Source organism: Dunckerocampus dactyliophorus, chromosome 4, assembly GCF_027744805.1.
Source record: "Dunckerocampus dactyliophorus isolate RoL2022-P2 chromosome 4, RoL_Ddac_1.1, whole genome shotgun sequence".
Lineage (NCBI taxonomy): Eukaryota > Metazoa > Chordata > Actinopteri > Syngnathiformes > Syngnathidae > Dunckerocampus > Dunckerocampus dactyliophorus.
Window position 1 is genome coordinate 5,620,786 of NC_072822.1, and position 17,833 is coordinate 5,638,618.

The 17,833-nt window shown below is 40.4% G+C and overlaps 2 protein-coding genes across 2 annotated transcripts; both read left to right on the forward strand.

Annotated features, from left to right (window-relative positions):
• Window positions 1-120: 120 nt before the first annotated feature.
• Window positions 121-12,748, forward strand: me2 (malic enzyme 2, NAD(+)-dependent, mitochondrial). Its single transcript, XM_054774555.1, has 15 exons — window positions 121-278; window positions 3,425-3,574; window positions 5,597-5,730; window positions 5,814-5,963; window positions 6,187-6,262; window positions 6,344-6,505; window positions 6,587-6,800; window positions 7,836-7,933; window positions 8,025-8,138; window positions 8,292-8,403; window positions 8,639-8,781; window positions 8,889-8,991; window positions 9,082-9,152; window positions 10,173-10,271; window positions 10,338-12,748. Exons 2-15 carry the CDS (start codon window positions 3,458-3,460, stop codon window positions 10,497-10,499), a joined length of 1,755 nt encoding a protein of 584 aa, XP_054630530.1. The 5' UTR covers window positions 121-278; window positions 3,425-3,457; the 3' UTR covers window positions 10,500-12,748.
• Window positions 12,749-13,064: 316 nt separating this feature from the next.
• elac1 (elaC ribonuclease Z 1) lies at window positions 13,065-17,246 on the forward strand. Its single transcript, XM_054774556.1, has 5 exons — window positions 13,065-13,291; window positions 14,337-14,543; window positions 14,616-14,674; window positions 14,761-14,971; window positions 15,717-17,246. The coding sequence occupies exons 1-5, from the start codon at window positions 13,135-13,137 to the stop codon at window positions 16,205-16,207; spliced, it is 1,125 nt and encodes a 374-aa protein (XP_054630531.1). The 5' UTR covers window positions 13,065-13,134; the 3' UTR covers window positions 16,208-17,246.
• Window positions 17,247-17,833: the final 587 nt, after the last annotated feature.

Here is a 17,833-nt window from a genome sequence, read left to right on the forward strand (position 1 = left end):
GAAAAGCCTTCCTCTTGCAGTCTTTACGGTAGAGTGACGACACGCTAAAACCAGCATTGCGCACATTGTTGTTTACCGTAAACGTCGAAGGGAAATCCCGGCTTCTGATTGGCTGAGCGTCCACGTTCCTCTCTCCACTGTGCTTTGCAATCTTCTTTCAGCGCATCAGTGTTCGGTCTGCTGCTTGAGGGACCGCAAGAGCTGTCAAATCCGCTCGGGGAGACAAAAACTATGCTTTGGAGGGATTAACTTGAAAGAAGAATAACACTTACAAGCAGGTAAATTGTTATTTTAAAACGGGGAAGCGTGTGGCATGAAGGAACTTGTCGGAGTTGAGAGTTTTGAGGAGGTGGGGATCGTCTGTGATGTGCTCGTAACCTTTATTAAATACTAAATGTCTCTTTGTGTCATCAATTTATTATACCAGCTACACAAAAAAGAGCATTGCCACTTTCGTTGTTCAATAAATCTAATGGTTTTAGTGGTTATTTTTCCTGTTATTGGCCGCGCGTGATAGCAGGCTTAGCTAGCTAATTAGCTCGTAGCGCCATTCATTCTCAATGGCAGCGTTAGCTTAGAGTTGTTTTACCTCTTACGGAGATGCTCATGTGCTACACTGTAAACATTGAGAAAATAGTCCCTAAAATCACTACTGACCGACAGTGTATCTCATAAAAAATCTATGCTATCCACTGTCTCATCTTGACAGCTTATTATTATTAGTTTATTATACAGTATGCACCAGCCTCAGGTCAGGAACTCCTAGGCAGGTACAATAACTAAACATCTGCTAATAGATAACCAGAAAGTAGGCATACATTATAATTTAACCTATATGTCTCTTAAAGCAGGCACGGTTCCCCAACCATTGGGCCACAAAAACAACCAAATGCAGTATAGGGACATTTTTTTTGTTAACAACTTGTAATGAAATGTAATTACAGATATACAGAGCAGGTCATCCAGAAACCAGAAGGTTGGCAGTTCGATCCTCGCTCCACCCAGTCACTGTTGTTATGCTGGCCACACTGGTGCATGAATGTAAATGAATCGGAGAGGCCGTATGTGCGAACTGGCAGCCACGTTTCCATCAGACTCGTTTACCACCACCACCACCACCAGTGTGTGACTTCATTGTGAAGCGCTTTGGGTGCCTTGAAATCCATTGTTATATAATAATGAGCCATGTGGAGTTTCACTGTACAGGTCCGCGTGTACTGTACTCAGACTCGCATGGATTAATCTGTGCGACAAGCATATGCTACTGGCAGGATCAACCAGACAAACTACATTAACAAGATTTCTAACTGGTGCTGCTGAAAAAACTTCACAAGCTATTGGGTGGACAAGAAAGCAAAACATAACCAACATTCTAACAATATCGTTTTGTCACTTCCAGGCATGATAAACAGCCAAATCCCTTGTGGAATAAGTTTGTTGTTCTGTCATTGTGGATGAAAGTTAAAAAGGAACTCTAGAACCATCCACAATAGCATTTGTAGGCATTGTTGCCATTCCAATGCAATGTAATGCACAGCAAACTATCATTGTCTTGCCTCTGGTATTTTGTGTGCATGTACAGTGTTTTAATTTGATGTTTTGCATGTTTAGTCTTTTATACATTGGCATTACATGAGATCTGTCAGTGGTTTGACCCAACAAAGCTCAAAAAGGTTTTAAAGGTAACATAATCCATGTTATTGTCAAAATGAAAGGTCCCATTCAGTAGTCAGTGTGATACTGATACTGTATTCACACCTGACGTCATAAAACTACCACATGAAAGCATGCCAGAAGGTGTGTTTTTGTGTACATTTGATGTGGGAGAGAATGATAAATGTCAATAAAAGAGTGAGCTGGTTCTTTATTGCCATTTCCATTTCCTCAGTGAAACATTTCATGTCAAAATCATACCTGTCACCATTATAAAAATGTTATTTTATGTTTTAAGTCATATTTTAACATTTTTAACTGTAATACAAGTCTAAAAAAAAGTCGACCACTGTTAATATTAAGAGGTAAACACAATAAACACTCACATTTTGTAGTTTATTCATTAATATTTATCATTCTTTGTAATTGTCACACAAAAAGAAGTTAAACACCGCAAAACACAAAAGCAACACGGTGATGCTGAAGTCTTTCTGCGTTGACTATCCACTTACTTCACTGCACATTCATCACTTCGCCCATATTTTCAGTCAAATTCCCACTTGTACAACCTCAGGGTGTCATTTTAAAGATCAGTTCATGACACTTTTCTATCTTAGGTGCAAAACTAAATGCTTGGCAATTACAGTTTTATGCCCAAATGGTGTGTTTCCATAGTTGCATATCTTATCTCCACTTACACTATATTGTGTTTCATTGTGGGGGAGTAATACAAAGGTTATCATCGCTGCAGAGCTTATTCCTCTTTCTAATGTCGTTAAGTGTACTATTGTTGGCCAGACACAATGTTGAGTTGGTATGTTATGAGTTAGTTTTGAAAACGGAGAGGATTGAGTTTTGAAAACGGAGAGGATTGCTCCAGACTTGAAAGTTGCTTACAAGACCATTTAGTATTTCCTTTGGGCGGCATTTAGGAACTGTGTGTCAGCAAAGCATAAGTCACGGTTTGCACAACAACCAGCACTTAGAATGATGATTCTATTCCAGGTCATCCACAATAGGCCGTGCCTCTCATGTACTGTGCTATAAAAGGTAGGTCAAATATTACAAATAGCGATGCAGTATGATGCAAACCCATCATCTTCTCAGTTGTCTTTCCTCATGTGAAGGATTATGCCGATCCCTTCAAAGCTTTGTTATTTCTTTTCAATTCACGCACACCAAATCAGTGACGTTTACATGCAGATTAATGACCTCAGTGGTTCTAATCCTTTAGGGCGGATCGTCTCTTCATAGTGATGGCCTTTGTTGATGGCTTGAGAAATGTGTTGATGCTGCGATGCAACAGATGGACATTTAAAAAGCTCTTCTCGCTTTGTAAATGCAGATTCTTGAGAAATACAAGAGTGTCAACATGCAACCTAAAGACAGTCCATCCAACTACTAAAAACACCTGTCCTTGTCATTATTTCCTTACTCAAAATCAGTGGCGGGCGGTGCATTTGAATTTATTGATTTTTTTTTAAATTTTGAATTGAATTTGAATAGGAATTTCATTGCATAGTATAACTACCTGTCTTACTGTGCGTATGACAATAAAACTCTTGAATCTTGAATTTGAAACGTGGACCTTCAGTGGGCTGGACAGAATTTTTTTTGCCAGACAGCGTGAGAGCCGGTACAACAGAAAAATATCTCCCAATTGGAGACCGTGGTGGTTATTTGGTTTTTATTGAATGGAAGCGTTAATTGGAGCATTTACGGTACATTACGTAATTACAACGGCACAATAATACCATCTCTTCTCTCTCAGTTTTCCAGCCTCACAGCTTCCAGAGAGTCCACCATGTTGTCCAGGCTAAGGAGCACCTTTTCCTGGAGGCCAGTGTGTGCGTCTGCCTGCAGATGGGCACACACCAAAGAGAAGGGCAAGCCGCTCATGCTCAACCCCCGCACTAACAAAGTAAGTCATGTTTCACCTCGTTATGAACTCTTTTAATGAGCGTATGCTTATCGTGTGCCAGAGTGCAAAACAGACACACGTATGCACAGTATGTATGTTATATTTTAACCAGTTTAATGCCTCCATGCTTTTCCTAAATTAGGTATAATTAGAAGCATTGCAGTGCACTGTACATTATACTGTATAGTGGCCTCATTTAATTACTCAACTGCAGAAAGTACCACACATCTATTAGGGGTGTTTATATTTGTAAAAACATAAAAATCATAATAATATTAAATTGTTGATTTTAAATCATGTATATATCGAAAAAATATAGTGATAAATCCAACAGATATATATATGATTGTATTTCTTATTTACATGCTTATGCATATACTTATGTCAATAAATCGACTGTAAAAACTTTGTCCTTGCTGCCTCACTCATTTATGAAAGTGGAGACGCTCTTTGGACGAAACAAATCACATCTAGCCACATCAATCAGACTGTCTCGCCAAAGCCACACAATGTTCTGCAGACTCACCACCTGCATACATAACACTTTCCTGCAGCAGAACAATAGCAACTGCTCTGTTTTGTTATTGCTCCCTTCAGTGTGCCACAGATGAGCTTTGGAACCTAGCTGGAACAACTCTTCCAAACTTAGACTTCACCAGAAGTGTTGTGCTATAAATAGTACATTCCAACCGTACATGTAAACTGTTCCCTCACCAACCGACTGCTGTGCTGTGAATAATCACACAATGATGCTCAAATCTCCAGCAAAGTAGACATTTGCAGCCTGCTGCAGTGTATCACCACAGTGACTAAAGTGTTCCGTCAGCATGACTTTGCATTTTGCAGGGTGAGCCCCCCCCCTCTTGTATCTTAACACTGTTAAACATAAGGAGCCTCAGATGTGAAGGGGCGGAGCGAGACGTCCCCACTCATATGTGACCGCACAGTGCACCCCAACCTCGTTTTTATTGGCTTCCTGCAGGTGACGCCCTCTTCCTTCCTTTCACCAATTCCTTTACATAGTCACTTCTCTCAGCTGTCAGCTTCTCTCTGAGAGAGGTCAAGAGGTGTTTGAATGGCGGTCTGCCCTTTGGTGCCAGACATTTCATATTCTCAGTATATTCATGCGCGTATTTACTTAACCGCAGAGAGTAGCAGGTGTCTTTGGGGTATGATTATGTCAGTCATTATTAAATGTTAATCATTTTATCAGGTTGTATTACACCTGACTAGCATCTATCTCACCAAACTTATTGCTTAGGTTAGCTGCATACAGCAGCATTTTCTCTTCGAGTTCCACTATGAACATCAACGTGCGCTCTAAGGGCCAGTGTATGTTCTGTGGTAAACGTGTTCTGCAATGCATGGTGGTGGCATGAGTCATAGTAAAGGTAATTACAGGGCAAACAGGCATTTATTTGTTCAAGTTTGCTTAAGAAAGTGTGGCACGGCGTCAACTAAAGTGGAGGCCACTGCGTACGGTATACGGGTACATCTAAAAAAAATTCATGGAATAGTTCAATATTTTATCACACATTTCAGAAAGTGAAACTCATATATTAACATTTAACATATGAAGTGGAATATTTCAAACCTTTATATCAGTTGTATTCCAGATGGGTTAATTAAGGTGTTACGCCGTGACTTTCCAGGAGTGAACTTTTTCACAAAATTCTACTGTAAATTTTCCGAGACACTACATTTTAGTTTTTCATTACATGTAAGCCGTATTCATCAAACTTGCAATATATAAAGACAACATTTCCCTCTATATGTGTAATGGATTTATGTATTAAATGGCTTTCACTCTCTGAAATGAGTGACAAAAATATTGCATAAACATATCATTTGTTTTAAATGTACCCGTACATGTGTGCATTTTTTTTAAATTAATAGAAGCAGATTATTCTCTTGACAATAAATATACAGTATTTATCCATGTGTACACAATTCTACTGTCATGTTGCTGCTGTTTTTGTTAGACTCCACAGATCTAAATATTCTTGTCTCTTTGTTTCCCAGGGAATGGCCTTTTCTCTACAGGAGCGACAAATGTTGGGCATACACGGCCTGCTGCCCCCGAAGGTAGAGACACAAGACCTGCAGGCCATGCGCTTCCAGAACAACCTCAAGAAAATGACAGATCCCCTTGAAAAGTAAATGTTGTGTCAAGCATTGACAGAACCTGTTGAGCATTTTGTATTCCATTTTTTCCCCCTTAATTTTGATGCCCGTACAGGTACATCTACCTGATGGGCATCCAGGAAAGGAACGAGAGGCTCTTCTACAGGGTCTTGATGGGGGACATTGAGGAGCTCATGCCGATCGTCTACACTCCAACTGTGGGACTGGCCTGCACCCAGTATGGACACATCTTTAGACGGCCCAAGTAAGGAATCTATCATAGCTATTGAGGCAATTATGGCTGTGTGTTGACTTATTTTCAATAGATTGAAAATGTATACTGCTTTAAAGGCCAAGTTTACTTTCTATAATGTCACTTGAGAAGATGTATTGTAAGAAAATGGTTGCTGAAATTTGAGGGGTGTACTCTTTTTTGCTATACTGGGGTTTTAGTGACACCATTCAACGTCTATTGTTTCTCTCATCAGAGGTTTGTTCATCTCCATTTTGGATAAAGGACACATCCGCTCCATACTGGACAACTGGCCAGAGACCAATGTGGCTGTGAGTACACTCTTCAAAATCTTTTTGTTGCCTTTAGATCAGGTATCCCAACACTTGACGAGTGTTTCTTTCTTGTTGTAGGCGGTAGTAGTGACTGACGGAGAGCGTATTCTAGGCCTTGGTGATCTGGGAGTTTATGGCATGGGAATCCCTGTTGGAAAACTCTGCCTGTACACCGCCTGTGCCGGCATCCGACCTGAGAAGTGTCTGCCCGTGGTGATTGACGTGGGCACGGACAACGAGGTGGGAAGGCGCTGCATGTGGAGGAAAAAAAAACGTAAAATCCCGTCATTCCTGACATGTCTGTTCTCGCCTTCCATTCAGACTCTCCTTAAAGATCCACTCTACATGGGCCTGTACCAGAGGAGAGACCGCTCTCAGGCGTATGACGACCTCATTGATGAGTTCATGGAGGCCGTGGTGGACAAATATGGGCAAGATACCTTGATACAGTTTGAGGACTTTGGGAACCACAACGCCTTCCGCTTCTTGAGGAAGTACAGGGAAAAATACTGCACCTTTAACGACGATATTCAAGGTTCATTCATTCATTCATTATGCTCAAGATTAGTACAAGTATCATCATAGTTCCTAAAATTGTGGCCTTCTCTCTAATAGATGCCACTTGAATAACAAAGGCCACACCTCAATAGACCACCTTAATTATGACTCATAGCGCCATGTGTCGCAGTACCACATGCAGAGCATACATGGCATCTGTAAAGCTGGTGTTTACCGTGGCGTTTAAAGAAAAATGTATTTCTGTATGTGGCACAATGTCATTACTTGTGTGGAAAAACGACACAATATATATAAACTAGAACGTGATTGTAATATACAGTATGTATACTACATTTATTATGCACTCTCTGCAGTTGAGTAATATACGGCTCTGTGCACTATATGACTATATGCATTATGACATAGAAGTATAGTTATAGGACTCTGTGATACATTTTATGTAGGGATGCTCTAATCAGCGTTTTATTCTGCCGATTCTGATGATCCATGAGTGAAATTGGCTGACACTGGTCACATGGATTAACAGTAAACTTTTCAATTTATTTATGATGAGTGCTATTCACTATTAGCCTTCTCACTGTCACGCACATACGGGCCAGCATTTTAACTGTGGTAGCTGCCATGAGCCTCGAAAACTCACCATACTTTGTTGTGTTTGTTCTTAAATGCCGGATTAAATTAAATCTTCAATTCATGTAAAATCTTCAATTCATTCCCGCAAGATATTTTTTGTGGCATGTTTTTCATTTGATAGCAGTCTCACAAATGGCAGGTAAGTTCCACACGGCAGACATGTTTTTTTTGGCCTGGGCACGCCTGCCCAGTGTGAAGGAAATGGGCAGGGGACGCTTCTCGGAGATGTTGGAGCAAGACATTACACTGCACATAGGGATCACGGTAGGCCGCAGGCTATAAAGGTGATCGGCTTTTATGATTGGCATTGAAAGGCAATTATGGGTGTATCACATGCAATATCGGCCGATATTGATTGGTGGTCAATCCCTAATTTTCTGTATTTAAAAAAACAAAATTGGTACTGTCTTGATTACAGGCACTGCATCAGTAGCACTTGCTGGTCTGCTGGCAGCTCAGAGAGCCACAGGGAAGCCTATCACTGAACACCGGGTGCTTTTCCTGGGAGCGGGAGAGGTAATTTCGTTTCTTCTCTCCGCTCTATGTTTTCAATAAAGTTTTAAGCATGACTGCATATGTCATTTTGTACTTCCTGTCTTGTCCACAGGCTGCTCTTGGCATCGCAAACCTGATTGTCATGGCCATGATGGAGTCGGGAATGTCGCAGGCGGAGGCCAGGGAGAAGATCTGGATGTTTGACAAAGATGGCTTATTAGTAAAGGTCAGTGAACGTGGCACAGACTAGATTATAAGGCTGCACAGACAAGCGCTTGTCTGTGTTGCTTCCTCCAGACTGGTTCAATGAAGTTATCCTGCTCAACAATACATTTATTGTTATTGATTTGTAGCTCTCAGTTACCATTTGTGTCTTCAGGGAAGAACGCAGGCAATGGACACAAACCAGGAAGCATTTGTTCACAACAGTCCAGGTGACGTTCACAGCTTCCTGGATGCTGTCAACACCATCAAACCTACAGCTATCATTGGTAAGCCAGGAATGTTTAGGCGGAGTAGATACAGTTGAAACCGTTTATGTCGACACTGTAAGCAGTTGTCCACATAAGTGAAACCGAAATTAGCCATTGCTTGCACATTTACTTGTGACTTTTTCCATAAACATAAAATGGATGGCATGTCGACATAAACGGGACCGACTTAAACGGGGTTCCACTGTATTTTGTTTTGCTTGCTTTAACAGAAGTTTATGTCACCTGACTGCAGGTGTAGCAGGAGCTGGCCGACTGTTCAGCCATGGTGTCATCAAGGCCATGGGTGCCCTGAATGAGCGGCCCATCATCTTTGCCCTGAGTAACCCCACTGCCAAAGCGGAGTGCACAGCAGAGGACGCCTACACGCTCACTGATGTACACTGCCTCCTTTTTTACAAATCTAATTCATGGACTTCTTTCTTTATCATTTCATTCTTGTTCTGTTCTACTACACACACACACGCACGCGCACACAAACACAGGGTAGATGTCTTTTCGCCAGTGGTAGTCCATTTGGTCCAGTAACTCTGAGTGATGGACGAGTCTTCACCCCCGGACAAGGAAACAACGCTTACATCTTCCCAGGTGACTACTTAGAAGCCATTAGACTGAAGCTATTGTACTGTATGTTTAAAGATGAGCCAGATAAATGTGTTGTTGCTGTTTGTGTGACAGGTGTGGCTCTGGCTGTAATCCTGAGTGGAGTACGACACATCAGTGACACAGTTTTCTTGGAAGCGGCCAAGGTTCTTGTATATTTTTTTTTCTTTCAAGCTTTTTCTAATTTAAAAAATCTGATATTATGTCTTGGGCCGCACGGTGGACCAGTGGTTAGCATCTCGGCCACACAGTCTGGAAGATCTGGGTTCGCATCTCCGTGTGTGTGGACTTTACATGTCCTCCCACACACCAAACATGTGCATGTTAGGTTAAATGGAGACTCTAAATTGTCCATGTGAGTGAGAACGGTTGTTTGCGATTGGTGGGTGACCAGTCCAGGGTGTACCCCGCCTCTTGCCCTAAGTCAGCTGGGATAGGATTCAGTTTACCCCGAGTAAGGACGAGCAATATTATGTCTTAGGAAATCCTGACAAATGGTCATGCAATTTTACAGCCCTTGAAAATAGAGAAAACAAGTCAGATGCTCCTGAAAAATATCTGTTCTTTTGTCTTCACACTTCTTGGAAAAATAAAAATCACGACTTTCTTTTTGTAATAAAATGATACAACTTTATCCTGATACCATTATGACTTTTTTATAGTAAGTATGACTTATTTTTGTAACTGGTTTCTCATAACATTGTCTTTTTTTCTTGGGATTATTGTGATGATTATTTTTGTAATATTATGACTTTAGTCTTGTAATATTCCGCCTTTTTATAATTTTTTTTCTCGTATTATTGTTTTATGTTTTTTCTTGTAATATTATAACTTTATTCACATAACAGTATGATAATGATTTTTTTTCTCCTAACTTCATGCCTGTAACATTACAACGTTGCTCTCCTAGCAGCACGACTTTATTTTTGGAACCTTAATTTTTGTGATGAGGATTATTGTAATATTATGACCTTATTATGACTTCAGTCTTGTCTTGTAATATTACATCTTTTTTCTCAGTATTTTTTTGAAAATGAGGATTATGTGTTTTTTTCTTGTAACACTGCAAATTTTGTGTTGTAGCATCACATCTTCTGAGCTGGCCAACAGCTGATACCGTTGTAGTGGTTCACATAGTATATATGATATCCCCACTCGTCTTGCAGACACTGGCAGAGCAGCTGACTGATAAAGAGCTGGAGGAAGGCCGACTATATCCGCCGCTCTCAAACATCAGAGAGGTTTCACTCCAGATGGCCGTCAAGGCAAGACATAGAGACCAAACTGCTCAAACTTCCTGTAGCTTCATAACTAAGCTGTCTTGACTGCAGGTGGTGGAGTACGTGTACGCCAAAGGCATGGCATTCCGCTACCCAGAGCCGGTGGACAAGAACGCCTTTGTGCATGCGACCGTGTGGAACACCAACTATGACTCCTTCCTGCCCGATACATACGACTGGCCTGGGGTCAGCTTTAGCCCCAAAACTACCTAAGGAGGTACACTCTCCCTCCTGTAACTGCTCTGCTCCTTTTAGAACAATGACTTAACATGTGTCTGTGAAAGATGTTTGCACTGCGACCTCTAGTGGTGGAGAACAGCTGTACGAAAATATTGTTTTAGTACGAAACGCTTACTTGCTAAAAACAACAACTTAAAAAGAAACAACTTACTTGCTAAAAGCACTCCGAATAGAAGAAGTCAGCATTTTTGAAAGAGGCGGGCTAACATCACGGAGCGGCTGAACCAATATCCACTCCACCCAGTATTTGTTGTTTGTTTGGAAGCCATTTTTTCTTTATCATCTGAGTAGTGGCAGCTGTAGGAGTGCATACTATTACTGTTCACTGCACACTGTAGATTTTTTTTGTATTGCAGTCTCAAAAATTGTGTGGAAATTAGGGATGCTCCCCTCGATCGGCCACCGATTAGTATCGGCCAATTTTGTGATCAGCAAAGGCCTTTCAAAGCCGATCACGAAAAACAATCAGCATGCTGCGGCAAACCCTACGTGTGTTGTGTCACGTAGGGTGTCCAGCACCCGTATAGAGCCGACAAGGGACGCACTGTCACGTATTGCTGTGAGAATCAACACTAGTCTGTAAAACCTCAATGGCTGCAGTTTGACAGCTTGACACAGGCTACGCCAATCAACGCCAGCGTGTTTGATCACTCCCTTATCAAACCTATTGCTGTTCGATTTTGCTTGCACCTTTGTTTACACACTTTGCCTAGCTGTCCCTGGCGGCAACTAGCTAGCTTCTCATCTTCTGACTCCAAATGTCACTTTTTACCACAGTGACATTTCGTTTTTAAAACAAACAAGCAATACGGTTAGTTCGGAGCTCGTTTTTTCCCCATGGGCAAGTGGATATTGCCCTCATGGGGTACATACTACGTTTTTCAAGTGTCACTGAATCATTTTGCTGTTGTCATCATGCTAATTATGTCTTGTCCTCAAAACACGGTTTGTGTGTGGTTGTTTAATGAACATAAACACATAGTGTGTCCAGCCTTATGATGGTGATACTATCACAGGGGTCTCCTAACTCGCCAGGTGATTTTGAGTAGCTCACCAAAGGGTCAAAGTATACTTGCTTCAACTCTCGTCTCAAGACGATGGCCACACTGTTTGAGTGGTGATCTGCTTGGTAAGTAAAGTAGCATAGAATTTAAGTGTTGACAATCATAAATAAAACACAAATACTTGACAGCTTTAATAGTGATGAAAGTTGGAGACCCCTGCAACCTGGACACTCAATTCATTCTGTAGGTTTGTGTCAAATAGTAAAAAAAAAAAAAAAAGTAACTATCTGCAGCCCTGGCCAATAGCACTCATCATGAATAAATTTAAAAATCTACCATGTGATCGGGATCGGTATCGGACGATGTCACCCATGGATGATCGGAATCGGCAGCATAAAACCCTGATCGGAGCATCCCTAGTGGAAATCATTCTCCCTTATAGCGTAGCAGGTGTAAGGTCTCAAGCTGCTGCACCTTCCCGCCCTGATACTTTGAAACCTCTAATTTATGTTATTGTCACGTTGTTTCTTTGTTGTGTTTGTCATGTATTCAACCAGAAGTTACTGATCAAGCTGCCATGAATACATCAAATTGTCCTCATGTATTTAAATCTAGATGTTTTTAGGCCTGGAAAGTACACAGTCATCAACTTATATTCTTTTTGCTGGAAAAGTCTCAAATCAGTTGCTTCTAGTTTGTAACTAGACGAGCTCTAAAATCCCACTGTGACAATATTTTTCGTATTATTGATATTTTTACAGTGCGTAGTCATTTCCACAACGCATATTTGTAAAAGTGAGAAGAGGATAAATATGAGCTGTTTTGTAGGTCTATTTTTCTAATTTACCATAGTGTTAAAAGTTTTTGTACACAAAAAGGCATTGTTGACCTCACACACTGGAAAACTAACCTCACAGCCTATTACTTTTTGTTTGACTTGATGTTATAAGGATATTTATTTTAATCTTTTGTAATCATGCATCCATTTTCAAACAAATATAAACGCCTTTTGTTTTAATCTTCGGTCTACAGTATTTATTTGAAGAAAACCTTCATGCCGTTGCAACTGCATCCTACTGTGTTTCATTATATTATGGTGTCAGAAAATGTGTTTGTACTGAACAGCAAAATGGCCTTACCCTTTGTTTTCAAAGAAAAGAATGTTGATGCTGCTTATTAATACACGTTGGTAAAAGTGGAGATTAAAAACTTAAAAATTTACCTCTTTGTCTGATCATTAACTGCTGACACTATTTAGAGAGTGCAGTTTACTACTTGTGGCGTTGTGATATCCTGCAGCTTTGAATGCACCACGGTTGCTTGTGTTTCGTTGATGCTGCTGACCAATACATGTTGATAGAAACGGATATTAAACACTTTAAATGCACTCTTCTTTAATACAGTGACACACTACAGGAAACTGCTAATGTGTTTTTGTATTTTGAGAGTACGACCGTCATGGCGGTGTGATTGCTGTTGTTACCCCTGAATGCGCCACGGTCGCAAATTGTACGTCATCACTACGCGACGAGTGTTGTCATCCGGCTACCTGCGCGGTCCGCCGTCTAGAAGGACACCTTTCTTTAGTTTTGGAGGCAGCGGCCATGACCATGGATGTGACTTTCCTGGGGACAGGCTCAGCTTACCCGTCTCCTCACCGCGGAGCCTCGGCTCTGGTGCTGCGGAACGAAGGCGACTGTTGGTTGTTTGACTGCGGGGAAGGGACGCAGACTCAGCTGATGAAGAGCCAGCTGCGAGCCGGTCAGTGCTCATATCCTTAAAAAACACGATATAACTTGAATTGAAAAAAACGTGAGAAAGGTTTAACTCCAGTCCAGTTAGGGGATAAAAGTAACTTTTGTTTATAATAGACTTCCTGCTCACATCGGACACGTGACTAAGTACCCGGATGGTCGGCTTCAATCAAATTCTTGTTATATTGGCATAATATGCTCTAAAATGACCATAAAATTATTTAAAAGGGGGATTTTTTAATACTGTGTTCCCTGTTTATTGCAGGGGATAGGTTCCCAAAATAGCCTGCAATAAGTGAAATCCGTGAAGCATCAAACTTAATTTTTTTAAACAATGATTCTATATGTTTTAAAGCTGTAAAGCCCCTCACTATACACCTTATACACTTTTCTCAGACAGGCAATAACATTTTCTCACGTTTCTCTCTTGTTTAAACACTCTCAAAAAAGTTAAAACCTTTGAATTTTAATGATCAACCTACAGTCTGACACAATAAATTATTAAATCACTCACTCGTATTTTACACCTGTGACCTGCCTTTTCGTCCTGGCGCCGTTCCGCTGTACTGTAGTACATCCTTGTTCAAACATACTGCTGCTGTACTCCTTTGAACCGAACAGTCATTTACAAGCTAGCAAGCTAGCACAAAGGAGATTGATTTGACAGTGGTCTACAGCCAATCAGAACGCAGAAAACAATGGGCGGTGCAGACAAAGTGGGAAGAGAGAGAAACTCAACTTCCCACAATGCAAGTCTTCTTAAAGGGCCAGGCTGTTACAGGCTTGTAAGAGCGTTCATACGCTGTAATAAAAAAAACACACAAAAAAAATCAGTGAATCCGTGAAAGGTGAACGGCGGCGATTGAACAAGGGAACACTGTATTGTCTTTCATTCCAATGTACAGCAACGGTGTACAGTGGCGTCACCTAGTGGCGAAGTTGGATTATTGCAACCTACCAACCTTTTGCAACAAAATGTCTCCAGTTTGTCAAATTGGGGCCATGTGACATAATACAATAACATTCTATTCACATTTGTGTGACGATCCCAGGTCGAATCAGCAAGGTGTTCATCTCCCACCTGCATGGAGATCACCTGTTTGGTCTGCCCGGTCTCCTCTGCACTGTCAGCCTCAACTTGACCTCTGACCCCCAGCACAGCGTGAAGTGTGTGGACATCTACGGGCCACGCGGCCTCCGCCATTTTCTCAGGGTGACGCTCGGCCTCACGGGCTCGCAGCTGCTCTTCCCCTACGCTGGTGAGAACGCAAATGGTGTGGTTTATTTGAGTGTGTTTTGATATATTATTTCTCATGTGTTGCGTTGTGTAGTCCATGAACTAGAGCCCACACGGGACCAAAGTCCAGAAGAAGGTCAGCTGAGTGTGGAGGTTTGTCCTCCTTTTACATGCGTTACTACAACATCTAAATAGAATTGCTTTATTACGAGTCGTGTTCTCCCGGTCGTGTTTTCCAGGTGACGAGAGAGTGTGGCCCCCCACTCCCTCAGGAACAGCGTGGCGCAAACATCTCTCTGGACGCCTCCTCTGACTGCTACTTCCTGTTTGAAGACGACAAGTTCACCGTGAAGGCCTTCAGGTTGTTTCACCGCATTCCCTCTTTTGGATTTTGTGTCGAGGAACGCCATCGACCCGGAAGACTGAAAACGGAACTTTTGAAAGAACTCGGTGAGGCGGCTTGCAGTCTTTTTAAATGTCACTTCATAAAAGTCAATAGAGAAGTACCGAACTCTCCTACATTATTTACTAGTATCATTTATAATTTCCATATCAAAACACTAAAAAGGAGAAGAAAAAAAAATCTCATAAAACAATTTGAGAAATTTGGAAATGTATGAAAAATTAATTATAAAATATAAAAGTACTCTGTTGTAGAGTTCTCTATCTACTACAGTGTACTTTTTAAATGCTATTATTTTGTTGCGTTCTGATGTATTTATATCATAATAATTATAATTATAATTTAATAACATTTGTAATTGTAAAGTTTGTATAGTAAAAAAAAAGTAATTTTGGGGGCTTCTTAAAAACATTTTTTTCTATTTTAATATATATTTTTATATATCCAAAGTACTTAATACAGACTGCTTTTTTGTTTAACTTTAAAAAAGTAAGAATTAAAAAAAAATTGGGAATTCAAGAAAAAAATAGTAAGAGCAGAGTTAATAGTTAATACTACTGTATTTTTTACATTTAAAAATCAACATTTGAAAAAAAAAAAAATGTAAAAAGCTTATAAATGCTAAAAAAAAAATTGGGAATTTAAGAAAAAAAAGTACTCTGCAGTACTATTTTATTATTGTTGTGTTTTTCTATTTTTAAAAAATGCTATAAGTCCCAATTTTTTACAATTATTTTTTGGGCTTATTTTTTTATGTGTGGATCTGAAGACGTTGGTGTCCGTCCTCCTTAGGCCTGAGACCCGGTCCTGCGTACGGGCGTCTGAAAGCGGGTCATCCGGTGACTCTGGAGAGCGGACGGTTGCTTTCACCCAGCGAGGTTCTAGAAGAAAGCATCCCCGGCAGGAAAGTGTGCATTCTGGGAGACTGCAGCTCGGTGCTGGGTGAAGGGCCTGTGAGGGTCTGCCAGGGGGCCGACCTGTTGGTGCACGAGGCCACACTGGGGGACGAGCACAGGGACAAGGCGGTGGAGCACGGACATAGCACGCCTCAGATGGCGGCAGTGTTAGCGCGGGCCTGCTGTGCCAGAAGATTAGTGTTGTATCATTTTAGCCAGCGGTACAAACCCAGCTCACTGCAGCGCCATGAAGACGATGACGACGTCTCTGAGCTCCAACGTCAGGCTGAACAAGTCCTACATGATGATGATGATGATCATCAGGTAGAGGTCATACTGGCTGAGGACTTTCTCAGCATCCCTATTCCTCTGCACAAACCTAAATAATCACTCATATTAAGACAGAATGTTCTATTTTTATAGTTTAATGCTCCAAACATGGATTGTATTGTTGATTGTTGACCTTGGCTGCAAAGCTTCATGTACAGCAGGGGTGTCCAAACCTTTTCCAGCGTGGGCCACATACTGGAAAATGAAAGGATGCAAGGGCCACTTTGATATTTTGTAAACCAACACATGGAGATGTGCTAAGAAGCTACATGTACCTTTGTAATACTGTGTAGGTGAAATGCTGCTAAAAATGACGTTTTTTTTCCCATAATAATATGAGATTATTTTTGTAAAATTGCGACTTTTACATCATCTGTTTTTTCCATTTGTTTTTTTTCATCTTCCAACTATTTCATTTCAGCTTTCCTCTTGTAAATTTTCTCCTCGTAATTCTAACTCTGTATCTTTTAAAGCAATAACGTGTTTTTTCTTTAGTTCAACATTGTTACTAAAATGATAAGTTTCCTCATTTCACAGGTTTATTCTCATAAAATTGCAACTTTTTTCTCATTAGAAAACAATTTCTCTTAAAATTTTGACTTTATTCTTGTAAAATTTTGTTTTTTGTTTTTGTTTTTTTGTATAATTTTCCAAATATTTCGACTTTCTTCTTGTATAGTTTCTTCTCCTAATATTTTAACTTTATTCCCATGTTATGAATTTTCCCAACCAAAGTTTCAAGAATGACAACTTTATGCATTGTTTTTGACTTAAAAATAATTTAATATTTCAACTTCATGCTGTTATTCTTGTGAAATTGGTTTTTTTCATGCTAGATTACAACTCTTTTCTTAACATTTTGACTTTTATTTGGTTTTCCCATTTTTGCTGCTGTTTTTTTTTTAAAGTTTACCCGTTAAATTGCTTTTTTAGACTGTGCTGCGGGCCGATAAAATCAGAGCTGCGGGCTGCAAATGGCCCCCGGGCCGCACTTTGGACACCCCTGATGTAGAGGATAAAAACAAGAAAATAAAGACATGCCATTTAACTAATAACTATTGTGTATTTCTGACCCTAATCTCGAAACCTAATCCTAACACAAACCCAACCCAAATTGAAACCCTTATCCAAACCCTAACCTAACACTAACAACCCTAACCCTAATTTGAAACCCAAACTGGGAACCCCCATTTGATACCTGAATTGTAATATGAAACTAAATGGAAACCCTAACTGGAAATTGCAACTCTAATTTGAAACCCAATCTGGAAGATCTTAATTCCTAATGTGAATTTGAAACCATAATTGCAAACCCTAATCTCCATCCATCTTCTACTGTTTATCTGAGATCGGGTGGCGGGGGAAACTCTAATTTAAAATCTTAATTCTAATTGGAAGCCAGAAACCCTCAAACTAACTTCAAACCCTGAATCCTAATTGGAAACACTAACCCTAATCCAAACCCAAACACTGCCAACACTGACCCTAGTCCTGACACCCAAACCCAATCCTAATGCAAAGCATAACACTAACAAAAACCCGAACCAATCAGACAAACAGTAAGGAGTTCAACATTCTGTGTTTTTCCAGAGCTTTTATTTCTGGATCTGTACACAAGGTATTAAAGTAGAACAGAACATACAAAATAATGTTTTAACAAAAGGAGGGGAAAAAAGAAAAAAA